The 27,802-nt window shown below is 44.0% G+C and overlaps 1 protein-coding gene across 2 annotated transcripts; it reads right to left on the bottom strand.

Moving 5' to 3' along the window:
- Positions 1 to 118: 118 nt before the first annotated feature.
- LOC134639778 (cytosolic purine 5'-nucleotidase) lies at positions 119 to 25,755 on the bottom strand. Of its 2 annotated transcripts, XM_063491175.1 has the most exons (19): positions 25,664 to 25,755; positions 25,012 to 25,133; positions 20,479 to 20,517; positions 17,796 to 17,869; positions 16,363 to 16,480; positions 16,169 to 16,264; positions 15,315 to 15,406; positions 12,213 to 12,270; positions 11,973 to 12,066; positions 11,834 to 11,887; positions 11,639 to 11,722; positions 9,777 to 9,818; positions 9,563 to 9,670; positions 9,202 to 9,268; positions 8,426 to 8,596; positions 6,945 to 6,996; positions 6,420 to 6,480; positions 5,366 to 5,542; positions 119 to 5,123 (listed from the first exon to the last, which is right to left on the bottom strand). In XM_063491175.1, exons 2-19 carry the CDS (start codon positions 25,110 to 25,112, stop codon positions 4,896 to 4,898), a joined length of 1,716 nt encoding a protein of 571 aa, XP_063347245.1. In that variant the 5' UTR covers positions 25,113 to 25,133; positions 25,664 to 25,755; the 3' UTR covers positions 119 to 4,895. The 2 variants fall into 2 exon arrangements, with proteins under 2 accessions (XP_063347245.1, XP_063347246.1); XM_063491176.1 differs by lacking the exon at positions 20,479 to 20,517.
- Positions 25,756 to 27,802: the final 2,047 nt, after the last annotated feature.

Below are 27,802 nucleotides of genomic sequence, written 5' to 3'. Positions count from 1 at the left end.
ACATTAGCAAGAGAATTCTGAGTAAAACCAAAGTTACTTTCCCTAGTAACTAGTTACTTTGAAAGTAACGAGTAACTTGAAGTAACTGAGTTACTTTTTTAGAGAAGTAACTAGTAATGTAACTAAGTTACTAATTTAAAGTAACTTACCCAACACTGCTTATTTCTGCTTGCCGGGCTGAGCTGTGAGCTTCATCCCACCATCTCACTGAGATGAGCAGCCGTTCTCAGACCGCGAGGCCCGGGTTCAAATCCCACTTATAGCAACATTTTTTTTCAGTTAACAGTTACACTTTTTTTAAAACTCTTTTCAACAAAAATTTCTGCTTCTTCACTCCTTTTCAGCACAAATCCCACATTTTTAGCTGTTTTAAGCAGAAACCTCTTTTCAGCAGAAATTTTCAGCTTCTCCTGTTTTCAGTGGAATTTTCAGCTTTTCCACCTCTTTTCAATTACCTGAGAACCAGTTTAGCTCAGTGAGAAGAGTATCCGTCTTGAGGCCTGGGTTCAAATTTAGCTCATTGCAACATTTCCTTTAAGCACACAATTCAACTTTGTAACCTCTTTTCAGCAAAAAATTCTGCTTCTTCAACTGTAATTTTCAGTTTATTCACCTCCTTTCAGCACAAGGTTTTACTTCTGCTGTTTTCAGATTCCACTACAAGGCATTCACACTGCATTTTCGCAGGAAATGCAACTTTTTCTAGTTTCCTTTGTCTTTATCAGGTTGAGCTGCAGATGATTCTGCTTACACCACAGAATGCAGTGCTAATACAAACTCTGTCAACTAATAAAGAAAAATAGAATAAAAGGCTGAAGTGAAGCCAAGTCATTGTCATTGACCTGCAGTAACCTGCAGCTTTAGCACTTTTCTGCCTGTTCTTGAACAGGGAGGGATATTTGTGGCCACATTTTACATTTTATAGAATATTAAACTAATGTAAAGTTTAAAACGTAGTGTTTTATCCACATACCAGGCTGTAGTCTGGCAACCTCAAGGGAACAAAAATAAAATTATGGGCAAAGCCTTTATTAAAAACAATCCTCAGATTTGAGGGATGTTTTTCTCTTTCGCTGCCTCTTCATCATCCCTAACTGATGACACGGAGCAAAAGGACAAATTTATCAGCAGCTGAAGGCCAAGCAGCTGCTTGGCCCTGACGGTGTTCCTGTAGCCATGCTCCTGAGTTCACACGTGTTCAACAAGACTTAACAATTCGCTGCTGATGAGGAGGCGAAATCCAAGGCTAGGCACGTAGCGGGGCCCTGGCCATCAGTACAGTCTGTGTGCAGATTGCTGTAAAACTACAGAAACTTGGCTGTGGTGTGATGCTGTGGTCCAGGCTGTAACCGGCCTCTCGCTCTGAGGGAGCTGGGACAGGCTCCAGCATCCCCGCCACTCTGAATAAGCAGAAGAATATAAAACACCAATAATAATAATAATAATAATGACTGATCATTTCAGCTGCTGTTACAAAAGAGTTTCCATGAAAGATCATGTGCTCAAAGTAAATCAACTGTGACTTGACAGGAGAGGCACTTACGTCGTACCATTTTATTCAAGCATTCAAAGTTCTTCCTTCTACAAGTCTTATTCACCCCAGCTCTGAGTATGTCACACACCCCGGGGGCATCAATATCACTGTGACCTTCTCTTGCTCTAGTACGTTCTGTCAAATGTCTGGAACGAGCTCAGGCCAACAGGATGTGTAATGGCCTGTGGGAACTGTCCCCAGTTATGCCTTAACCTCCTAGGACCTGGCGTCCACATATGTGGACATCCCAAAATGTGATTTTGGGATGTCTAGACCAAAATACAAAATTTAGCTCTACAAGGGCGTGATGTCCACTTACGAGGACATTATACTACCTCTGTTCTATCGAAATTTAAAGCGAATATCCTCATATGTGGATCTCATTTCTCTCAGAAATAAAAATCAGGTAAAAAAAAATAATCAGGTAATTCTTTGTTTTTACATTAACCGGGTCCCAAACAGCCCAAATAGCAAAGAGAAATTAAAAATGCTGCCGTGGAAGAGTTCAGGTCTTAGGAGGTTAATACTGTTATCAGCTCGAGACTTCAGTGTCTTCCAGTCTGCAGACCAACAGTTACTGGTTCCAGACAATCACCAGGTTGTCTGAGTTTCACACACTGTCATAGTTCATGTACAGTTCTGTGAAAAATACAGTTTTAACGTTTTCATAGCAACAGCTTGATTTGTTTTTCAGTCATTTTTATTCACTATCAACAACACAGTTCCACCCCCCAATCCAAGCACTTCCCTCCATACACAGACTACACAACCATCCATCCATGCGAGAGATATAACCTCTCCAGCGTGTCCTGGGTCTGCCCCGGGGCCTCCTACACAGACAGCCATGTATAGATACTGCTGCAGAACTGTTTTAGGGGGTTTATGTTTTTTTGGAGGTGTGGTCCTAAACTCTTCATCAGCTGTAAAACAGCCTGTTTCAGTTTAAGCGTTGTTTTTAATAATTGAAAAAATGTTTTGTCTCACTCCCATTTCTTCTTGTTGCATGTTGAAGCTCTACTTGGAACCTTGTTGAGATCCAACCATGAAAAATATCATTTTTTGCCATTTTGTAAGTGGTCTTAAACTTTTGATGGGGACTGTATAAAGGTGGGATGAAGATCAGTAGTCCAGAAGAAATCTCATCATTCAGTGTCTTGATGACCGTGGTAGGCCCCGTCTAACACACTGGCTCCAAACCTTCCCTAAGTGTTAAGGTGTGTTCAGATTCAATGAGCGAAAAGGTCGTAGCATGAGATTCACACGTTTGTCACAATCAGAATAAAAATGTAGAAGCTATATTTGCAGTGACCCGTCCCATTAAGGGACAACTGGACCCAGTTACAATGAAATTAACCGAGGAAAACTTTACTGAGGAGAAACAGTAGATTAAAAAGAGATAAAGTCTGATAACACAGCACAGCAGTGATTTGTGTGAGCGGACAGAGCTAAGAGCTGACCTGTTATCATGAACCAGGCTTATCAGGAGCTACAGGAACACTTGTTGTATGTTGGAGCAGCAGTTTATCAGCAGCTGAGAGGAAGAGGTTGGATAAACTCATTAGGAAGGCCAGCTCTGTTCTGGGATGCACCCTGGACCCAGTGGGAGACAGAAGGACTCTGGCCAAAATAACATCTCTGATGGACAGAGTCTCCCACCCCATGCATGTAAATGCTGCTGAACTGCAGAGCTCCTTCAGTGCCAGACTGCTGCATCCTCGATGCATGAAGGAGCGTTTCTGCAGGTCCTTCCTCCCTGCAGCTGTCAGACTGTAAATTCAATTAAATTCAGTTTCATTTATATAGCGCCAAATCACAACAAAAGTCGCCTCAAGGCAATCAAAACTGCTCCCAACAATCATAGATGTTTACATCAGCGCTGTAACTTGCACTATTTTATCAACCGATTCACACTACAACCAGGGTTTGCCTCTTATCTGTATTTATTTAATTTAATAACAGTACAGTACTCTGTTTTTGGTAAATATTGTTCTTGATGTAAATATGTAAAATAATTGTGTATGTTTCTGTTCTGTGTGCTGTTTGTTTGTATATGTGTCCTTCTTGCTGCTGTTACAACCAAATTTCCCCTTGTGGGACAATTAAAGGTCTATTCTGTTCTATTCTGTTCTATTCTATGTGCAAATTTAACAGCAAACTCAAAACTCAGCAGCAATGGAATATATTTTATTGCAGTCATGAAAAAGTGTGTCAACTGCAGAACAATGCATGTTATCATTCTTAACCCCGCCCCCCCCAGCATAATTCAAAATTTAAAAAAAAAAAAGCATTTGCACTCTCTGTTGCTGATATATGAAATTTGAATAAAACATAAAAACATGCTTTCAGCTTCATGGATTATAAAATGAGTCCATCCTATGAAAAGTCGCCGTTTTACACTGAAACTGTAAAGTCCTCCTGGGCACATGAGAAGAAACATCCAAGGTTCAAAAAGCATTCTTTGATTTTAGCTCAGACGTCACAGGACCTTCAGTCAAACTGTGACCCACAGGAAGGAGAGAGAAAAGAAGAGCACAGGACGAATAACCATCTCACCTGTAACAGCACGATCACTGCAGAGTCGCTCATTAGTAGCAGTCCAAGCAGCCTAACCCTATTGGCGACCCTGAACTCCACACTGTTTGTCTCCCTCTTCTGGCAGTCAGATATACGTTTTTACTTCTTACCTGATACTTTACTAGCCCTGTTTGTCGGTACCACTCTTGCTCCCTCTGGCACATCTATATCCAGTAAACAGCCAAATTACAACCTTTAAGGTCCGAGTCAGACTTTGTGAATCCTTTGAGACGAGGCCCTCACTGCAGCTTTATTGGTCGGACATATTTGTAGTTTCTTTAAAATCAAGGCAGTCGCATAAAAACATGACAAAAGAAAAACACTGCGTACACTGAACGGTATCTGTAATAACACTGAGGCACTTTGAACTGAACAGCAGCCGCTCCAGTAACAGCATAGTTGCAACATGTTGACAGCTGAACCAGCGAGAGCCCTTTCAGACTGCTCACAGACTAACATCAGTGGAAGACCGTGATATTCAGCAACAACAAACCCAGAAATGATCAATGTGTGACAGTTTTAACTTCTGATATTCTCCCACAGCCGTCACAGCAGAGGTCCACCATGACTGAAGTGTGGGACAAACTCACGGTGCACCATCCCGTAAATGTGAGAACTGTTGATGTAATATTGCGTAACAGAGCACAGCACGTATAAACCCAGTTAAAAGCAGAGCGCGGACTGAACCGTTTTCTATGAGCACTCACTCGCTGCAGCTACAAATCAAAGTAAAGACAAACTTAAACATTTAAACAGGCTCTTCTGGGGAAAGATTCACGGCCCTCCCCTACTCCTCCTCTTCCTCGTCATCATCCTCATCGTGGCAGTGGGTAATCTCCTGCGGTGCCTGAGGAAAGAAATGCGGGGGCTGGATCTCACTGATGGATCGGGTCAGCTGGTGTCTTTTGCACTCGATCTCCTTAAAGTCGACATCGTGGCGGTTTCTTGTGGCCAGCGGCGACTCTACGTCCATGATATTGACGTGTGTATGTTCCACTGTGGATTCATGAGGCATCTGGGAGGGACACGGTTCAGTGAATGACAGAAATCAAGAATCACTTTCTCGTCTCTAACAATGACCCCTGTGGGGTGTGGGTGGGCATGGGGGGATCTTTATACTCGACATAAATGGTTGCCTAAGTATTGAATGTCTAACACGTACTGAATTGAACCCACCGATAGACCCCTGCGTGAATCTGAAACTCCTGAGAGCTTTTCGACTTACTGCATTCACAAATACGGGCGTAGGTTTCTCACCAGCACGTGTGCAGCTCTGAACAGGTAGCTGAAGGGGTAGTAGAGCAGGTTGATGAAGGAGGCAGCGTACAGGTCAGCGTAGCGCATCACCTGGGAGGCAAACAGAGTCTGCCGGGATCCGCTCCGAAACAGACTTCCCATCATGCCATAACACATGTCCATGTCATGAGTCACTTTCTGAAAAGGTCACAAACATGTACACTCACGTCAGATTCACTGGTGCTGCTGAGTCAAAGCTTCCAGCTGCCATTAGGATCAAACCAGTAGGATACGGAGTTCCTCATCCCAAAATTATGGAGCAGGTGGTGTGATGCTGAAAACAAAACCGGTTAGTAATAGTAGAGTAATATGATAACCTCCTTATTCTATTGGCTGCTCTCTTTAGAGTTCACCGGCCCAGACTACGATGCTTCTCTACCTGCTCAATCATAGCTACACACAGCGTGTTAAGCCAGGGAACACTGTGAGGATCCTGTTTTTTGACTTTGCCAGTGTTTTAAAGACCACCAGGCCAGCTCTACTGAGTGATGCGCTTCCTCCACAGCATGCTGTCTTCCTGCTCTCACCCCAACCAATCACAGCAGATGGCCCCGCCCCTCCCTGAGCCTGGTTCTGTCGGAGGTTTCTTCCTGTTAAAAGGGAGTTTTTCCTTCCCACTGTCGCCAAAGTGCTTGCTCATAGGGGGTCATATGATTGCTGGGATTTTCTCTGTATATGTTATTGTAGGGTCTACCTTACAGTATGAAGCGCCTTGAGGCGACTGTTGTTGTGATTGAATGAGCTGAGACGCAGGATGATGCCTCCGTCTGTTGGATTACAAATCCAGTGGGAAAGCATACAGAGGGAAAATTCTAACAATGATGTCACTGTTCATATACTTCACTTTATTGGACATTAACTGTAGGTGCAAAAAAAATGTTATACTCGTGTTTCTGTAAACGCTGCATTTCTTTAACATGTCTTTAAAAAAAAGAACCGACTTACATTTGATGCATTTTATGCAAAAGATAACAGAAGTGATGCTGTGCTGAGCCAGCCTCAGAGGAAGTTGTACCTTAATGCGTCTCTGCAGGGAGCTGATATCAGGCCTCTCGTTGCTGCTGCTGTCCATGTGCCTGAGGACAAAATCATTTGAAATGTAGTTTCCACAGCTGAAGGTTGGAATTAGGTCAGAATTAGCAACATACTGCCCACTTCTGCACTTATCTTTCTGTTAACAGCTTGAAATGATGCATGGTTAAAGGCAATATAATATATTTAGGTTTGTTACACCAGTCATCTGTGCTAGATACCTGCCCAACCTCCCGGGCTACACTGGTTCTTATATTTAACTTTGCATTTTATGCTGTGCCACTGCTATTACAAGACAATGCTGCTGCTGCAGGCTTGTAGCAACACTTTGTTTATCTGTCATCAATATACTTCAGTTTGTTTGCTGTGATCAGTGGTAAAACATTCAACATTTCTTTCTGTATTGCTGTAAATATCAGTGTTGCAGATATAACTTTCAGGCCCATCCGAGCCCACAACATGTTTTCCTGTGTTTTTAATTCCTTATAAGACAAAAGAAGAACCTTACTTGTAAAGCTCTGCCAGAAAACAGTCCAGTGACTGAAGTTCTTCAAATAAGGCTAAAAAACAAAACAGTGTCAGTTTATTCAGTTTCCTTCAAATAGTTTTCAGTGAAACTGTTCACACTTCCACAGACAGGTGACATAGTGAGTTATTTCATAGACCACACATCAAAGATGGACACAGTCACTGTGAATCTACAGTTTGTGTATTTGTGAAATATCAGAACACTTTATTCATCTCTAGGGTAAATATGTCATGGCCTTATCTATGTTTCAAAAGGCACGCGCATGACTGACTGATCGGCTGAGGTGGTGCCAAGCTGCCTAGTCAACATGAATATGAATTAAATATTAATAGTAATTATTCATTTTGTTTAAATGAACAAACTGTATAAAAACTTGCACTCATACATACTTAGTAAGGGAACTGTGTGCGGTTGATTATTTCTTTGTTGCAACAACGCTCCTTGGAAATCAGTCTTAAACTCTGGGAATTTCTCCCTGCATGGAGCCACATTTGGAAGCACAATGCATGTGTGGGCTGAACAGCAGATGAGTGTGTGAGCTGAACCCACGAACATACCAAATCTTTTCTGTCAGACATCTTATTCTGTCACTGTTTAAACTTCCGGTACCCCAGGTGCTGACGCTGAGGCGCCTGCTGCACTGGTCAGCTGATATCTGCTGCAAGCACGCAAAGTCTGACTGATCTGCACAGAGCTGCTGTTCGGCCCTCACTGCCCTTCACTTCCTGTTTGCGCTGCTGTTGGTAACATGTACTTGCTGAAACCTGAACATGTGCAGCAACATTATGTTCAGTGATGAGTTCAGTTCTGCCTACTGCAGCTGGATCGTAGGTTCAAAGTGTGGAGAATGCTGTACCGACTGCTGCAACAACAGGTGGAGGCAGCATCTCCCTCACTGGAAACAGGTTTGTCATGTTCGGAAGCAATTTCAGTGCAGAGGGATGTGAAGATAAGAGCCTACACCCAGTGGCAAACCTACGTGTCCATAGTCTGGGACCAAACTGTCACCCCAGATGACCACACCTCTGCCCCCACCCAGCAGTTTATCTGTAGACTACCTGCAGGAGGAACGGCCTGCCTACACTCCTGACCTTCACCCTCTGAACACTTGTGACCAACGCAACCAGTGAATGTGTGAATTTGAGACCTGGGTGCAGCTGAGCAGTTGTGTTCACTCTTTTGAGAGTTTGTAATCACAGAGTGTTGGTTGGTTATCAGTCAAATTTGATTTAAGAGTTTGCAGCTTAATACATGTTCAATTTGTAACTTTGCAACATTGACCTCAGCAGGAACAAACTGGCTTTGTAACGGTGTCAGATTTAAACAAAACAAAGAAATAATCAAACACAGTTCTCCGTCTGTGCTGCCTGTAGCCCATAGGATAAGATACTTTTTTTTAAAAATGGCTGCAAACATGCTTATTCCTGTGTGTATGTGTACACGTGTGGGCCCAGACTCACAGCTCTTGTCAGTCCACACATGCAGCTCCTGGGCCAGCTCAGGTATCACCAGGAACGTCCTCCAACCCTGACGCTTCTTAGATTTGAGAATGTCACCAAAAATGTGGTCTCCAATATAGACGATGTCCTTTCCTTTAGCACCCAGCAGGTCACAGACGATGTCTGAAGAACCTGAGATACAAATACAAGGATAGAAAAAACACACTTCTTCAAATAATCAATCATTTCAAAACATTTCTCACCGGAAATGTGAATTATTTACAATTTGAACCAAAAAAGGCGAAAGGTTTGCAGATGGTTACAAAGCATCAGAGGGATCAGTCAGAAGGAGGGTACAAAAATGTTCACAGCACTGGATGTATGATGGGAACCAGTGAGGACAGCCATCGAACAACAGTGACAGAACTAGACTCTATAACACAGTATCAGTCTGATTTGTTTCTTTTTAAACTGAGCTGTTGTAAGGAGAGTGCAAGCTTTCCAGGAACAACACTTCCTGTCACAACCATCAGCTTCAGCTCGACTCTGCTCACAGATACGACTGTGACAGCCTCCATACAAACACATGTTTGCACATCACTTCTGTTTTTTTCATAAAGACTAACCTCTTACATTATGCAGTGAGAGTCACAGATTAAGGAACGAGCCCTTTATTCAAAAACAGGTCAGGACTGTAAATTAAACAAAGTCCTGATTTCTAATCATCAGAACATCTAAACATGAGATCCTGTCCAACATCAGCACACCTCTTTGGCTGGTGGCTTTTTTAAATTTACCTCCAGAGTAAACGATACCGTGCTGAAGAGGTCCAGTGTATGTGCCGATCTTCAGCCGTCCTGTGCTCTGAAAGAAAGCCAAGAACAAGTCACATAAGCAGCATTTACTGAAGTTATCTTTTGTGGAAATGAAATTTCTTGCTCTCGCTCAGTGGGCAGCCAGCGTGCATCATCCGTGGGTTAAGCTCAATACCACAGCTACTTTGAAGAATTTCACCTGACATGTCAAGAGAAACCAAAGCGCACAGAGGAAGCCTAGGCAAAACCACACACACATTATTTTTGAATCAGTACTCATCATCATAGCAGTCTTATCAAAGACACGGCAACAATGCAGCTGGCTACACTCGAGTACACTCACAGTGTCGACTTGTCGTAGCACCGTTCCTTCTCCGAAGAAGACGGGCTTACGGGCATCTACCAGGATCAGGTCGAAGTAGGACTGCCAGGGCTGGTGGGGCGTGCCCGGCTGCAAGGCCATCCATGCACACACACAATAACACATCAGTCTGAGCAAACTCAGAAGTGTGTAGTTCAAGTCAAATCTGTACATAAGCTGTAATCATCTGTGTTACCTTTGGACCATGAGGAAGGTCAAACAGGTAGGTCATAATTTTCTGTAAGACAAGAGTTCTTTTCATCAATCATTTTTGAATCAAATTGAAAATGAATCATGTTTGAACTTTTCCATTTTCACACCACAATGACTACCTACCTACCTACCTACCTACCTACCTACCTACCAACCAACCAACCAACCAACCTACCTACCTACCAACCTACCTACCTACCTACCTACCTACCTACCAACCAACCAACCTACCTACCTACCTACCAACCAACCTACCTACCTACCTACCTACCTACCAACCAACCAACCTACCTACCTACCTACCTACCTACCTACCAACCTCTCTACCAACCTCTCTCCCTCCCTCCCTACCCTCCCTACCTACCTAACCTCCCTCCCTCCCTCCCTACCCACCTTCCCTCCCTCCCTCCCTACCCTCCCTACCTACCTAACCTCCCTCCCTCCCCACCTTCCCTCCCTCCCTCCCTCCCTACCCTCCCTACCTACCTAACCTCCCTCCCTCCCTCCCTACCCACCTTCCCTCCCTACCCTCCCTACCTACCTAACCTCCCTCCCTCCCCACCTTCCCTCCCTCCCTCCCTACCTAACCTCCCTCCCTCCCTACCCACCTTCCCTCCCTCCCTCCCTACCCTCCCTACCTACCTAACCTCCCTCCCTCCCTCCCTACCCACCTTCCCTCCCTCCCTCCCTACCCTCCCTACCTACCTAACCTCCCTCCCTCCCCACCTTCCCTCCCTCCCTCCCTACCTAACCTCCCTCCCTCCCTACCCACCTTCCCTCCCACCCACCCTCCCTACCTACCCTCCCTCCCTCCCTCCCTCCCTCCATGGATAGATCAAAACTGAAGGAAGAACTTGGTAAATGACAGAAGAGGGAAACTGTGTCAAAGACTGTGGGGATCTAAAGACCACAGCAGCTTCAACACCTGTGAAACTGAAGAAGTTTGGCTCTGCAGTCAAACTGATTAACCGGGGAAGAAGGTCCTTAGACAAGAAGGTGACCTAGAATCCAAAAATCACTTTAACAAAACAAATCCTCTGCAGAGGTGGGAGAACCTGCTGGAAGCATCTTAGCAGTGCTTCATTTATTAGGCCTTAACTCACAGCCTACAAGGCTTCTTCCTCAGCCTGCTGGGAGTCGCTCAAACTGCACTGAAAGTTCTGAAAGGATGACAAAAAGGTTCTCCAGTTTAGTGACAAACACCAAACGGTTTTGTTCAAAGCACCAACACTGGTAAACATCCTGCAGAGAAACCTGCTGGGGGCAGCATCTCCATGGCAGAAACAGCTGCTTAGAGTTGATGGAGCTGAAAATGGACCAGTAAGTTCTCCAGTCTAGACGGTTTTCAGCATCACTCTAAGACAGGATGGTTCTAATTACAGAGAAAGCAGACACTCATATTTAAGATGAGCATCCAGGTCAAAACTGACTCCAGGCTTCCTCACAGTGTTACTGGAGACAAAGCTAATCCCAGTAAGTATCTGGTTAGAGACCCTGTTTCTAAGATTTGCGGGCTGAATACGATGACCTCAGTTTGATACGAATTTAGAAGCAGAAAATTAGAAGTTATGTCTTTAATAGATTCTTGTGGTTTAACTAATTGCTGTTTGTCATCCAGCTTCAATTCCTCTGTAGTAAAGATTCTTCTACTAATCTTTGAGATTAAAAGGTTGGAGATAACCCTGACCATTTTATTATTTAATAAATGAAGCACTAATTCGATGATATTGTTCATGCAGCCGTCAGCGTTCTTCATTCTGAAGTTTTCTACAGAAAAACTCCAAAGATGAAAACAGCTGTTGTGCCCTGATACACTGTAAGCATTAGTGTTGTTGTGAACTTTACCTCTGTGTACTTATAATCACTGTTGGTGACCAAAAATACTTTGGATACTTCATTCATCCGACTCAGGAGCAGAGGAAGCTTCGGCTAAATAACAACAGAAAAACCAAACACATCAAAAACTGAATCATTAAAATCATTTAGCTTTACTGCATACAGCACATGCAGAATCAGAGCTCATGGTGCTGCTCCACTTACGTCCTTCACCACGTACTTCTCCAGGTTTTCAACTGTTTTTTCTTTTAAGGAGCCCTGTGACAATAAATCAGGTTATTGAGGACATTAATGGACCAAGCAGGGACTGAAGGACATGGAACCAGGACACAGGAGTCTCTACCTTGAAGTGAACCCAGTCCACAGCATCTCGGACATCCTGGAACATGCTCTTGTAGGACATGAAGAGGTCCCCGTCTTTGAATCCAGTCTCACAGCTACAAGGACACATGATGTTTACAACGTTTCCATGTTTCTCAAAGAATACTATGATGATGAAACACTACTGCAATATCAGTCATTAACAAATCATTATCAGAGGAGCGGCTGCCCCTCACTGCCTGAATCACTGAGCCGACAGTACCTGGAGTATCTGGAGCAGTTATTGAAGAAATCCACCAGGCAGGCAAAGAGGTAGGTTTCTGAGGAAAGGGAGAGTGCATTGGAAAAACACAAACCAAAACCAGCAGAAACACAGCAGTCATTGTTCATGTTCATTGGGGTGGCTGTGGCTCAGGTGGCAGAGCAGGTCAGCCACTAATCAGAAGGTCGGTGGTTCGATCCCAGGCTGCCTCCTGGCTGCATGCCAAATATCCTTGGGCAAGATACTAACCCCATGTTTGCCTACTGGTGGTGGTCAGAGGGCCCGGTGGCGCCAGTGTCCGGCAGCCTCGCCTCTGTCAGTGCGCCCCAGGGCAGCTGTGGTTACAACGTAGCTTGCCATCGCCAGTGTGTGAATATGTGCGTGAATGGGTGAATGACTGAATGTAGTGTAAAGCGCTTTGTGGTCCTTAGGGACTGAGTAAAGTGCTATACAAATGCAGGCCATTTACCATTTCTGCAGGATACCTGGGCATGGGTCACAGGCAGCAACCCAAGCAAAGCCCCCCCGGCCTCCCTCTTCCTAGCCCCCTCCTCTGGTTCTCCCAGCCGTACAGACGGCATGTCAAGTGCGGCTCAGGTCTGCCCTGGGGCTTCCTCCCAGTCGGACACGCCATAATGACCTCACCCCGGAGACATTGAGGATAAATACCAGCATCTCTACTCTGAGCTGTCCTGACTGCCCGAGCTCCTGACATCATTTCTAAAGGAAAGGCAGCAGACCTTCACAGAAGGCTCATACCCACTGCTTATATCCACAGGCTCACTTTTACAAAAAGTGGCCATAGGTGAAAGTGGGGTCGTACATGGACCAGTTTAGTTTCATCCTCAGTGCTCATATGTGGTGCTGTGAGAGTGGCAGCCTGCTGTAGTCTGCTGTATGTGGTGTGTGTTTGTCCCACAGTTTCTTCAGAGCCGTGGCTAATCTTCTCTGTTTTTAGAAACTACTTTTCACGGTCTTCTTGATGTTTTTCATGGCGGGGGAGGGGTCACACTGAGCTCTGTGTTACGTCCACTCGGGACCAGCTGCTAGCACCGTCCAAAGCAGAGCAGCTGCTGGAGCTACACGGTCATCCCTCAACTTCAAAGAAGATGGTGCGGTGCAGAGGAAGGAAATACAAACCCATCAGTCATCATGAGGAATGGGAGTTCTCTGGCTAGCAATTAATTAGATATAATTTTAGATATAAATTTCTGTGACAATGCCATCAGAGCCGCAGGTGTTCAAAGTGGGAGGTGGCCAGGTAAGAGGACCGTTCCTCTGTTTCCCAAAGCAACAGTAAAAGTTGTTCAGGCTGTTGTTTAGCTTTGAGTTGCTGGTGGAGGGGGGGCGCTGGGCTTGGAGATTATGAACTGCCTGAGTCATGAGCTGAAAACTGCTGTTGTAGTCTGAGTACAGCTGAAATCCTGCACTCGCTCCTCAATCTGAGTCTGGTGCAGGAAAAAAGCCCAACTAACAAGTAGTCCAAGCGAGAAGGTGAGTGGTGTACTGGTGAGAGTGCAGGGACACCAAGCAAAGACCAAACTCACTCATGTACGGTTTAATAATGTTCCTTACAGCCGTATTTAGAACTCGTATTAGCTGTTTCACGTCTACAGTTTTTCTAACAGTGAAGTTTTCTATGAATGAACATGACCATCCCTCTTTCTTTGGCTGAGTATTGTGTGAGCGAGCTGTGGATGTGGGCCTCCTGTTCAAAGTAATATCTGCCTGTAACCAGTCAACAGTTTTTAGCCTTGTTTCTTCCATCCATGTAACAAAGCTCAGAGTGGTTAAACTAACGGAGTGTTGGATGCTGATGGACGCACCTGCACGGCATCTGCAATCACGCTCGACAGCATAAAAAACCATCTGTCTGTCTGTGGTGGTGTTTGTGTCGGGCTGTGAGCTGCAGTCGACTGTGTTTGTAACAGCAACCGTGTGAGTTAATCAAGACATGCTGAAAAGCACGAAACTGTCATGGGGTCTGCCGTGGTGTCGTTACACAGGGAGCAGAGTCTGATGTGGAATAAGAGGCTGATAAAGATGCACAAACAAAAGGGAAAAGTAAAAGTGAGAGAGACAGAAATGAAATGAAATTTACTGACGTGTTAGCGGCTGCACCATCTCAAACAAAGCCGTCACAAACGGTCGCTGTTGCTAACACTAGCCTTGGAGAAGTGCAGGAGGAGCAGCAGCAGTCCCAACAAGAGACAGAGAAAGGTGTAATTAACATGATAGGAAGACAGATAGAGGGACATGAGGCCGCTCTAAACATGAACTCTGCTTCTTAACACAAGCAAAGATCCCACACTCCCATCCAGCTACCGCTCAGTCTCACCCATTCATGTCAGCATCAGGTAGACACTCAGCCAACACTGCTGAACCACTTCTTTCTTCACATACAAAGAAAGAATTTGAGCAGCTCAACTGGAAATCCCCATCAGCAGCTCTGCATACATTTGGATTTGACTCACGCGTCATAGACTGGATCAAGCAGCATACAGCTGATCTTCATTCCCAAAGCTTCAGTCTGCAGACGGGCTGATTCCTGATGTCAACTTGTGACAGTAAACGCCCTCGTCCTTATTCAGCTGCTCGCAGTTCTTGCACTAACATTATGCACAAGTGTAACAAATTGTTTTTGGTTATTTTTGCTTTGCTTTTATTTGTTTTTGAATCATTACATAAACATTTACTTTACTTTTTGTCGTATGTTTTGTAAGTCATACCTTTACTCTTCTCCACACAAGCTTTAGCCCGACACGTGTTATATTTTTGACATTGCCTCTGACAGACTGACAGCAGATGCTCCCTGTAGTTAAAACAGGCAGGCCCAACTTCAGAACGGAGCGCCAACGTGCTACCACCGATGAACCCGACCTACAAAGTCCCCGTTAATGCTGCCAATGCAAACCCAGCTCTCACCACAGCTGCATGGGAACCAAATGGTATATAACAGCTGGCTGACAGCTGCCCCACAGTTAAAGGCCTTCCCCAGGTTGATAAAGCACATGTAGTCTTTTGTACAGACTGCATCAGGCTCAGGTTTGAATTTTAAGATCAGAAAACTTACAGAGTCGTTGTGTTGCTTTGCTTACTTACCGGGGAGGTTAAAGAGAGTGTTGAGGATATAGAAGCGGTCTGTGTCGCCACGCTGGATGAATTTGTTCGGGTACATCTCTCTGATGTCAGGTCTGAGCAGAAATAGTAACGAAGAAGTAGCAAATATAAATACAAGCATACAAACTTCACAACATTATTATCTCCCTCTGCAGCAGTCCAAACTCTACACTGAAACCAGCATGCTTGTTAACATGATGTGAGTGTGGCACACAGCATGGGAAGATGTTAGGAATACAGGGATGAGTTCAAGAAGTCAGTCGCAGGTAGAAAACTGCTGGCAGATTAAATCCAGTGTGCTCAATTCTTTGGTCTGTAGCTCACCCAGATGTGCTGCTCACAAGCCAGACACACAGACAAACCACACTACCGGATTTTTAGCCACAATTAAATTAAAGAATTAAAGAAACGAATGGCTCCCAGGTGGTTTAGCAGCACCATCATACTATAATCTGTAGTTTGAATGCCTGTGAAACTAATCAAACTCCCGCCTGCCTCAGCTGTACTTGGAAGATGTCCACAACACCTGTATTTGAGTTTTGACCTTCAGCACAGAAAAATTGGTTGCTGAAGTAGAGAAATATTGACCTGATCCACAATCACATCCTCGAAAGCACAATGACAAAGTCAACAATCCCCCCAACAGGCTTAACCAGTGAACGTACTGGTGAACACTAGCGAAAGGTTTTAAACACTGGCATGCAGCACTTCCTCTGAGTGGCACTCGACAGGACAGTCACGTTTCAACAGTGTTTTTATCACCTAAGCTGAATTTAAAGACATAGAGGTTTGTATCATTGCCCAGTTTAAAGCAAAGTGGGAGTAATGGACCTTACCCCTTCAAGAAGTTGAACCCATGCACACACACCAGAATGTTTCCATAGGCATCAACTTTGAGCAGGTTCCCATACATTGTGTCGAACACCAGACCTCTGTGAAGCACGAAAATAGGTGAAAACATAAACACTTGACATTCACCATTCGGTGCAATGGTGAAGTGAAATAATAAAGCTGGGATCTGTGAACCTACCTGGTGGGGAAGGAGGGATCGTAGACAAAGTTTAGCAGCTCCTGTGGATATCCAATGGATACCAGGCGCTCCACTGTCAAGTCGAAGCCCAGGGACTCATATTCAGGAGATTTATACACTAAAAAGCAGAGAGACAAGCTCAGGTTCACAGCAATCCTTCCAGTAAAGGATGTCATCGTATCCACCATGGAAAGAGTCTTATTCATTTCTTTGGTATCTAGCTGCAGTGGTCCAAACCAAACCAAACTGTGTCTTCTATCATTTAAACAACAAGCTAGCAAGGTCTTCTTCTGCATCGCAGTCATATCTCCCACGAGCATACTGCATGCTTGATACCCATAAATTCAAACATCAAACACATTTGTGCTTTGGCAACATTTTTAATTTAAACTCTACATAAAACGTAGCAGTTCCTGTGACTGGGTGGGGGGTGGATATTTCCACTTGTTTCTAGCAAAACAGTAGAATCAATAATATTCTGTTATTATTTTATAATGTGAATTCTAAAAGTTAACTTCAGAGACTGATATACAGAAAATGCAAAAAAAAAGGAACATTTCAGGTTCCTACCGTCAGGTTTTGTCTAAATATTTAAATAATCAAGTAATTAAGGTAGACGTAGATAATGGCATTATCTAGAAAGTTCCTTCAGCTCAGTGCTTTAAATCAGTCATGTTCTCTGACAGCAGATTTACATGCAGGTTGGGGTTTTGTTTACAGCTAATAACATTCTGTGATATTCTTCTGACGATAGGCGATATATTCACGCAGGCGACTTTCTGATGGGCGGAGCAACGTGATCATGCATGGACTGTTTAGAACACAGAAGAAGTCCAAACATGGAGGAACTAGCTGCCAAAAAGATACAAAGTCGCCAATTTGGGAATTCTTTGACTTTAAACTGGATGAAAGAGGGAAACATGAGGATGTAACCAAAGCGGCGTGCCGCTTATGCAGACGCACGGTGCCAGCAAAGGACTCAAGCACGACTGACTTGCATGAGCATGTAGGTGTCCGCCATCCTGCTGTGTATGCTCGGCTATCACCAGCTTACCGCTGCTAATACTGTGAACCACACGACTAAAACCTGACAAGGCAAACATGCTCGTTTTTCTGTCAAAGAAAAAGTTTTGTTTGGAGTATTAATATAGCTATAATACAGCTTTTTTTAAAATCACTGGGAGAGACATTTTGATTTTTAACTTTTTGTTTAATTTTGTATTTGTTGTTGGGTCGAGTGGAAAAAGAAGCCAGTTTCTCTTTGTTTCTCTCCCACCATCGTTGATGGTTGATATATTCGTCCAGTCGCCCAACCTTACTGGTTGGGCGACTGGAAAAACAGTTTGGGATACCACCACTGCACACATATGGAGTTAAGGAGGATGACCTAAAATAAATACGTGGAATTTACATGAAAGAAAAGACTCACTCACCTGCAAGAGTGTAATCCATATCAAAACCAAAACACTTGATCTTTTCCATGGCCAGGCTTCGATTAACAAACACTCTGAAACAGGAGAATGGTTCGGTCAGTGACTGCACGACAGATGAAAGTGTAATGAAATCTAAAAGTCAAATGAAACACAACACTGCTTACTTTTCCCACAGCACACACCCAGACCACAGTAAACAGTTAACAAATCAGTCTGCAAGGACAGAAACTACAGAACAGTGCAAAGTCTCAATGCATGATGCGGGCCGTGTTTCAGTCCCTCAGATCAAACTCACGCTTGTTATTACCATCAGCTGTAAAAGGCTGATGATGTCACCGTGCTGGGCAGGTAATTCACACTGATGATGTCACCGTGCTGGGCAGGTAATTCACACTTTCAAATTAGCATCATACCACAAATCTGAGATGAGTTTGAATCTCAGTGACCTCGGCCTCAAGGTCAGGGGTCAGAAAAATGTCATCAGACTATTTCTTATATAAAAACTTTTATACTCTACTCGAGCATTTAAAGCACTTTATACTGCATTCACCCATTCAATTATGCGAGCACATTTCTTCTATGCCCAACTACTTTCTACTAATGAAAACATCCCTTACTGCCATTCATATTACACAAAGTCATTATGCAACAAACAATCACATGAGAGAAAAGTCTCTGTTTTGACTTTCAACTGTAGAAATTTCTGCCCCTCTTTTTTTACGAAATCAGTTAAAAAACCAAAACCAAAAAACCTGGACAGTCTGAGCAGTGAGCTAACGTGGTGGCTGTAGCTCAGGTAGTACTAACTGGAAGGTTGGTGGTTCAATTCCCATCTGTGCCAGTCTGCATGCCAAATATCCTTGAGCAAGATAATAACCCCACGTTAGCGGCTTTCCAATGCATCCATTGGAGAATGAATGTTAGCCAGAAAGCACTCACATAGAAAGAGCACAGAAAACGTTCCTGGGTACATGAGGCAGGTTGTGTTTGAGTGCTCAGAGTAGAAAAGCGTTATAAGAACTAGTCTATTTATCAGAACTCTTTCTTACAGTTTAAGTCCAAAGAGTCATGCTGACTGTTTTCTTTCTTTGTCACAGCAGCTTTTTCTGTATCATGTAGACAAACTGGTAAATATGTAACTTCTCTACACTGACAGTAGGGGGAGTTTCCGTATGCGGCCCGCGATGTAAAAATGAAGCTGTGTGGCCATTAGACTCTGATGGCCCATCACAGAATGGAATCCCAGCGGTTATAAGAATTAGGGCAGGACCCCCCAGAGTCTACACACAGGTGGTGGAGATAAAGATGGAGGCTTGAATGAGCCTGAGTAACATGGGAGACGCGGAAATGGGACGGAGTTGGTTGCATGAAGGCGTCTGCAAGGGAGAATGACAGGTAAGCAGTGAGCATGCAGAGTAGAGGCTGATTGGCCTGAAGAAGGCGAGCAGGAAGATGATTGGACCAGCGATGTCAGCGATGAGCTTTACAGTGTGAGAAGTGGAAGTGATGTAAAGCTCAGATTAGCCACCAAATACCCAAACAGCAGACAAACTCATATCGTCCTCACTGAACTGATAATGTGACCGGAGCTACAGCCAGCCTTCATCATCAGAGTACTGGTTCCACAGAAATCCAGATGTACCAGATCCAGTGTTTCCAGTTGATTTTTGCCATTTGCAGTTTGTTGGTAACACTGTTACCAGAATGTTCTAACACCAACATGTTGCATAAAGGCAAAATATGACTTGAACACATGGAAGCCACTCATATCACACAGGCTGGCTTCACCTAACCAGCCACAAACTGCAGTTTAATAGATGAGCCAGTGGGAGCTCACTGCTGCAGAGATGAACACAAAATCCACAACAGAGAACCAAACTCATGCACATTGCCATCAACCATTTTCAACAATCCCAAATGAAATCTTGGATTTTTCTGCTTGCGGAACGTGAAAATTGGATGTTTCAGGAATTATCCAAGCAGAAATGTGAAAAATCTGAAAGACTTGAAAACATTTTCCATGAAGCATCCAAATCCAAAGAAATGTGTATATGCAAATAATCAAAGACGTACAGATTAAAGGATGGAGATTCAAACCCAACGTCAAAAATTTGGGGACATTGAAAACATAACGAGAAAACAGAATGCAATAACATGCAAATCTACTGAAATAAAACTACTGAACCCACAATTTATTAGTGCGCGTGTAAATTTTAGTTAAAAGTGCTTAAGCAGGGCACCAGTTTAGCTCAGTTGGATGAGCATGCGACCATATGCCGCATGGCTGAGAGCGGCCGAACCCGACCTGTGGCCCTTTGCCTCATGTCGTCCTCTCCCTTTCCCGTCAGTCTTAACGGTATCTGTCCAATAAAGCCAAAACAAATCTTTGGCACACTGCGAAATGATGACAGAAGACACTTTTGGAACTGACAATAACCTGTAATTCTGGATTTCAGTTCATCTGATGTATCATAATGGAATAAAAGGATAAAAGGGCAGATGGAGAAAGAAGACAAATTCAAATCCAAGAACCCACAATGAGAGCTGCTCTCTTCCCAATCGTTAATATTATGGAGCTCCATGAGCTGAGAGTTTCATGGAAGGTCAAACCACATCACAGACATCAAAACTAAAAAGTAACGTCGTCACCATTCACAGTTTAAGTAACAATAGGACGGCATACCTCATTGCAGGATGGTTTTGAGCCAGATCCTTTGGAAAGCTTTGTAATAGAAAATACACGCAGTATTACCACAGAACTGCTAATATTACCACTCCTGCACCTGCTGCTCTCTGACTGCAGACAGGCTTTTGTCATAACTCCTGTTATTTCTTAACAAAAGCAATTAGATCTACCTTCATTACCTACTATTAGTTTAAAATTATGAACATACAAGAAACAGGCACAGCTGACATGTTAATACAGTTCTGAATACATCTGAGTAGCAATATAACAAAGCCGGGGTCTGTGGTTTTATAAATGACACCTTTGAGATGAGTCAATGTTGTTTGGTTACAATGAATGAGAAGAAACAGTCTTATTTCATTTTGGTTGCTTGTTCTTATCATTCTGTCATGCCAGAGTGATATCACAGGTTAAGCTTTGACTAAATGATAAAGACGCCCCACAGTGGAAAACAGGAGCTGATTAGGACTTTCCTTTGAACTTTGAAGTTCCTGCCTGGCTGAGAGCGCCACAATGAAACCCGCTCTGACCCCTGATGCTGCAACAGCTGTGCTAGGAGACAGAGACTCAGGATTCATAATGACAGACTGATCAGACCTATATGCATATTTTTAATCTGAGGTGACAGTAATTGAACTGTGAATTTACAGTAAGGTTAATAGTCCATATGCATAAGTTATAACTATGATTTTTAAAGGCCTTTAAAATCATAGTTATTATGCTCAACCATTATTTATTTGAATAATTAACCATAACTATTCAATTCAATGTTATTTATACAACAGTTGCCTCAAGGCGCTTTATATTGTAAGGTAGACCCTACAATGATACGGTCACTTTGATGCTGGTGGATATTTGAGGAATCAGTCAACAACTACAAGAGAACTGCTGCAGCCGTACATGTCTGTAAGACATCCACTTCTGTTTCTCTTTTTCCTCTTTTGCAAAGACTAGATCCTTCCTGTATTAGCACACAGCTGACTACAGCTGGCAGCACAGACACATTAAAGCTGCTCGTTACACGAGGCCCTCTGTTACAGCACTGCTGTGTTTTCCTTCATGAACATGTCTGAATGGTATGCACTGGGTATGAATGACTGAGAGTAAGTAACGATTGGTACTTCAATGCACAACGTGAAGTCAGACAGAACATTTAGGGGCAGGCTGGCTGCTGTCTTCCACCCTGGCACCGCTGTATCGCTCCTGCTCTGTGCTCTCTGTGTTTAACTCTGACAGAATGAGTCGGGCGAGTGCCTTTTTATTTATGTACATTTGTTGGAGAGGCATTCATAAATCACAAGGCATGAAATCTGTTTCTTGATTGAATTACATGTATGTTACTATTTGTTTGCCCATCACACTTCCCACGTGTTCACACATTAGAGCTACAGAGCAGGGATCGGAGCTGATCACCTATTAGTCGGCTGCCATTGATTCCTCATATCGCTTCCACGTGCACTTGTGTTACAATCGGCTGATTTCAGTTCTTGTGCCAGAGGAAGAAAACAGCGACACAGTCTACAGTGTGGATGTGACCATTACACAAAAGGACCACTGTGATGGTAAAGTGCACAGACAGCACTGGAACGCTACATTAGCCAAGAACCCAGAGCGAATGGTGGCCCCAGCCCAGCCACCAGACCTGAATTTAACAGGAAACAAATGGATGAGCAGTCAGGCTGCAACCCTCGTTTCCACCTGTTCGTGTTTCTTATGTAGAATCACTGTGACGATCACTTTAAACTGTTGTTGGCTTTGTGTTCATGCCTTAGGTTTGTGCTGTTCAATGGTAATTATGTTACAATGTGTTTCGTGTCATTTTAGGGAGACACAAGAAACTAAAGTAACAAACAGTGTAATGGATCATTTCTCCTGGGAGTAATTAAACAATGTGCTGCATTACTTTTTAGTGTTCTGTGTAATATGTGTAACACAACAAACCCAACACCAAGCACAACAAAGACGGGAAAGACCTCCAACGTGCACAAACATTTGACCACGCAGCATGCAACTCAAGTCTTTGATATGCTGCAGAAATGGCAGCAGCTCTCGAAGCAGAGCCAATAAGAACCCAATGAGAGAATCAATGAGGCTTTGAATCAGTGCGTGATATTGATCAGGGAATCAGAATCACTAAACTCTAATGGATTCCCATCCAAGACACCGTATACTCGTAACATTCACCTCATGCTGAAATTTAAATGTTGCCGTTTTATTTATGACAAGTGGAAAACTATGTACATAAAGTACTCTTGTGTATTTTCTACCAACTTGCTTTAACTTCAGCTACAACTGCTTGAAGTTAACTATGTGATCGATCTGGGTTGGCTCCAGTTTTGTCTCAAACCAACACAATCCCAGTTTCAGATAAATATATTTTAGACCCCATTTCTTTCTGGTTCTCTGAGCGTGAAACACTGAACACTGAAGCAGAGACAGTGACGCGTTTCAGCCTAATGTTAAACGCCACTTTAAACACGGGAGCTTTGCTTTGGGTGGAGACGCGTTTTTTCATGTCTGCTGTTTGAAAATTAAGAAATGAAAAAACCCTTTTTTATTTCACACATTTCAGAAGTTGATTTCAACTTTTTCATAGGGAAAATTAAACTGTAAATGCAGACTGGTGTGAGATGGTCAACCAGAAATAAATAAATCACATTAAAATCAGTCATTTATCCACCAACACACGTCTATTTTTCCAAAACTACAAGCACTGTTACAGATACAGACCAGCCGCCATGTTTCTTTAAGCTGCTTAAGTGTATGTGGATTTTGTTAATCACATATCCATTCTTAAATACTGTACTGTGCAAAAGTCTTGAGCCAGTGCTAGTTACGTTTTATTTCCAAGGAGCCCGACTTGGTCATTTCTTAAATGTGATTTTGAACAACACTTTTCACTCATTTCACTCCATCCAGCTTTCTCACAGGAACGTTTCAGCCAGTCAGCAAAAACTTAGCGTAACTTAGCATGGTGTCCATCTTCAAAATATTTCAGGAAACTGGACAAAAGAAGAAGTGGCAGGCCTAAAACCCATGTGACCCGATGTGATGTCATTAAGCACACTGCTGTTGCACTTTTAGAATGATGGCACTGCATCCTCCCAGTCCACAGTCTTCTAAGCAAACATGCAAGTACGAACTTGAATATTTGGGTACAGAGAAAAATGGCTAAAGTCATGACACAAAGAGTAAAAATAACAAAGTCAAAGGTCAGCAAAGCCAAACACAGGCGCCATCTTCTAAATCTGGTCTGTTGGTCTGCAGGCACTAAAGCTGCATGAAACACATAAAAAGGACAACAGCGTACTATCGACCCGATATCTCGATGCACGCTGCAATAGGTGTAGGCTGTCAGGGGATTCCCATGATGCACTGGGTGTTTCTTCTTCACTCACTACGTGTTAACAGACCTCTCTGCGCTGAATCATACCTGTTATTAATCTCTGTCTCTCTTCCACAACATGTCTTTATCCTGTTTTCCTTCTTTCACCCCAACCAATCACAGCAGATGGCCCCGCCCCTCCCTGAGCCTGGTTCTGCTGGAGGTTTCTTCCTGTTAAAAGGGAGTTTTTCCTTCCCACTGTCGCCAAAGTGCTTGCTCATAGGGGGTCATATGATTGTTGGGTTTTTCTCTGTATGTATTATTGTAGGGTCTACTGTACAATATAAAGTGTCTTGAGGCGACTGTTGTTGTGATTTGGCGCTATATAAATAAAATTGAATTGAATCAATGGCCATGAGTCCCATTCACAGAGAGTTGGGGATGGCTACAATCACAGCATTGTAAGATGGTGACAGATGTACCCTCGTGGAACATATACACACATATATATATATATATATATATATATATATATATATATATATATATAAAAATAAGAACTGGCCTGGGGTTGGGTGGCTGTAGCTCAGGAGGGGCAGCAGATCATCAACTAATCAGAAGGTTGGCGGCTAAAAACTGCAGCTGTTGCCAGTCTGACTCTTTGCAGATGGTGAATTTTCTGCATTCATAATTCCCAAGTGATCAACATCCCCAGCATCACTGGTTGGAATACTGGTTACAGTTGTGTAATATATGCTGCACAAGCACAAACAAATGTGTGGAACTTTAGAGTACTCACAAACAATCTTAAAATTCACACATACATTCAGTACAGTCCCAAAACACTGGACAATGAGGTAAAAGCATAGCTGCATAGAACAACACAGAGCATCCTGTAACAGAGCGATGCTGACAGAACAGAACAAAGACGGCCAGGATCAGGAGAACAGCTTGGGAATGAAGCCCGGAAAACTGAAGGTGAATGCAGGTGTTCACACCAATGTGGACTTCCAAGCTTGTTACAACACAAATTCTGTTTTTGCATATACTGTTGGATGTTTTTGCACCTGTTTCCATAAATCACTGCACACAATCTCCCAGCAAATGATGCTAAAGGAGAGGAGGCTCAAGACTTTTACACAGCACTGTGTAACTGCACATTTTATGACCATCAGCGGACAGACTGCACCGGGACTACCACCTACCTGTGGTGAGCTTCACGACGATACTTCTTCATGGCTACACCGTCCATGTTGGCTGGAAGAGCAGCGAAGTTCTGCAGACGGTCGCTCCATGAGGTGGTCATCTTTAACTGTTGCTAATGTTTCTGTAAGAAAAGACACCGGATCGTTTAAAAAGAGCCCAGCTGGGTCTTTCTGTGTCGTACTGAGAGCATTAACGAGGAAGCGTCAGTGTCTCCCTGTTACACCCACGGTCCCTCACATCCTTTAACGTCGGAACGCCTCAAATCTCACTTTTTGATGAACGTGATTAGGTGACCCACACCCTCTCACACAGCCCTTTTCCACTATTACCCACTCGGGTGGGCTCGGTTTAGGGGCTTCCTTTGTTTATTAAGGCCATGTGGTTTGGACTGTTAACAGCACATGCGTATTTTAAACAAGAGCAGAAGGCAAGTTCCGGTAAAGTTAAGCTTCATCTTACAGACTGGGTAAGTTCCGATGCTGCAGCTGACAGCTGACAGTACGGCGTGTAACCACACTCCGAGCGCCCACGCACTGAGAGCTCCAGCTGCCCTCGAACAAAGTCACAAGTTGCAACAAGTTTACAGACCAGCACGCTGTTAGGGTAAAACGCAGTTTTACACATTATGCAGAAGAATTACAAACAACTCACCGTCGTTTCTACAGTTTTAAGTTGGTACAGTGTATGGAGCATGCGCAAATCTTTGCAGCTGCTTCCTGCTCTTCTCTGTTGTTATTGCAGTTTCCTTTCACACCGAATGACTTCACCGCCCTCTCCTGGAGCTTCTGAATACTTGGCCCGTGTGCCCGCCTCGACACCTCCGTGGACAAAAATGTACACGCACAAATCTGCCGTAAAATCCTCAAACGACAAAGTTTTTCTGCTTTTTTCATTAATCACTGAACCAACTTGAGCCCTTTTTAAAATGATCAAAGACAATTATTTTCAGGATATTAAGCCTTTAAAAGCCTGCTTAAACATTTCAACTACTGCATTTTTTTAAAAACATTGTTCTCTTTTATCTGTTTCTCTCAAACACACACACATATGGGATCACTACAGGTTTTCTCTTGGGCAGCGGTTGTCCTTCTCTCCTGGATCGGCTGGAGCTTTCTTTAGGTGTCTTTCCAGCTTTGACAAATGTCCAGCTGGGATAACCACATTTACTCAGGGCCTTCTTGATGTGATGTTCTTCTGCTTCCCTGGCTGCTGTGTCTGTGGGGATGGTGTTCGCTCGTCCTGATGACACCCAGTTTGTGCTCCAGTGGATGATGAGAGTCAAACCTTAAATACTGATCCATATGTGTAGGTTTACGGTACACGTCAGCTTTTAGATGTCCCCCATTACTTTTTTTTTTTTTTTTTTTTTTTTTAAACCTGTCCCGTTTGGTTCTTTTGCCATCAGAATTATTGTCTAAAGGCGAAGAAAGATGCCCAGCCTTGCCGTAATGGTCCATTTGATTTACCTTTTATTGTTTATTTTATTTTATTTTATTTTATTTTTTTTACTTGCTAGATACGGGACAGGGGAAAAGAAAAGGGAGAAAGAAAGAGGGGGGAAAAAACAAAACAAAACAAAACAAAAAAAACAGCGGAGAAGAGGGACGGGGATAAAGGGCAAAAAACAAAAACCAACAAAATAAGCAGACAAAAAATACATATATCGATCACCTGGATCACCTGTTGAGAAAGAAAAAAGAAAACAAGCAGAAGAAAACGAGAGTAATAGAATAAACAACATCACAATGATATATGGGAATATAACACTAAATACTTAATATTAAACATTATTGTGCAGCACGTAAGATCGACAGCGCACAGTGTGCTTTGAGGTAGGAGCCAAAAAGGGTGTAGTTTGTGTGTGTGATCACCTGTGTGTACACCTGTGAGCATGAGCGCGCTTGTATTTAAAAGGTTCCTTAATGTAATGATCTGCTAGAGGGTGTGGGGGGCCACAGTCCCATCCTCCAGGGCATGAAGCAGGTATGGAGGAGATCAAAACTCCAGACATCCAGAGGCCCCCAGACCACAAGAGACCAAGGAAGACCAACAGAGGGGCAGCCGCGCCACTGTCCCAGAAAGAGCTGAGGAGAGTCCCAGATGAGGGATCACTCAGCAGCCGCGGAGCAGAAGCCAGGGGGGGTTGCAGTGACGTGCCCGTGAGCTCCGCCGGCAGCCAGCTGTGCCTGAGTGACCGAGCCCCAGGCCGAGAGGCCGAGGGCACCCCACCCCCGAAGTGGCCCGAGCGAGCCCCAGGTTCCAGGCCCCGATAAGCAGCCACCAAGGAGTGAGCCGGTGTGTACCCGGACGCCCACCCCCGGACACAAAGACGCATCGATGTCTGAGGGCGTCTGCCACCGGCAGGGGAAGTGGTGGGGGGAGATAGGCCTCCAAACCTTGGAGGGCCTGAGATGTCCCCAGAGAGGTGGCGTCTGATACCCAACCTGACATATAGACACAGACATACAGGCACACTCAAATACAAACATCCATTCCCACCCTCATGCTCTCATAGGCAATTACTCCACACTCAACCAACGTGAAGACAGACATAAAGAGACGCTGTACACACAATCACACTCCCCAAGCGTACTCTAAGAACCGGGTCTAGGTACCCTTGCCCCTGGAGGGGGAAACTGCACCCAGACCCAGGTGGTGTTACCCTTTTCCCTGCAGTGGGGAGAAGCAGACTGCCCCGACTCCGCAGCAGCAGGGAGGCCCCACACACCAGACCCCAGTCGGACGGCCAACTCCTCCTCCTAGCCCCCCCGCTCCAGCAGGCCGCAGAGA

This window comes from Pelmatolapia mariae, linkage group LG13 (assembly GCF_036321145.2).
Source record: "Pelmatolapia mariae isolate MD_Pm_ZW linkage group LG13, Pm_UMD_F_2, whole genome shotgun sequence".
In the NCBI taxonomy this organism is placed as follows: Eukaryota; Metazoa; Chordata; class Actinopteri; order Cichliformes; family Cichlidae; genus Pelmatolapia; species Pelmatolapia mariae.
Note: the sequence above shows the minus strand (reverse complement) of the source record. Positions and strands in the feature narration are given on the sequence as shown.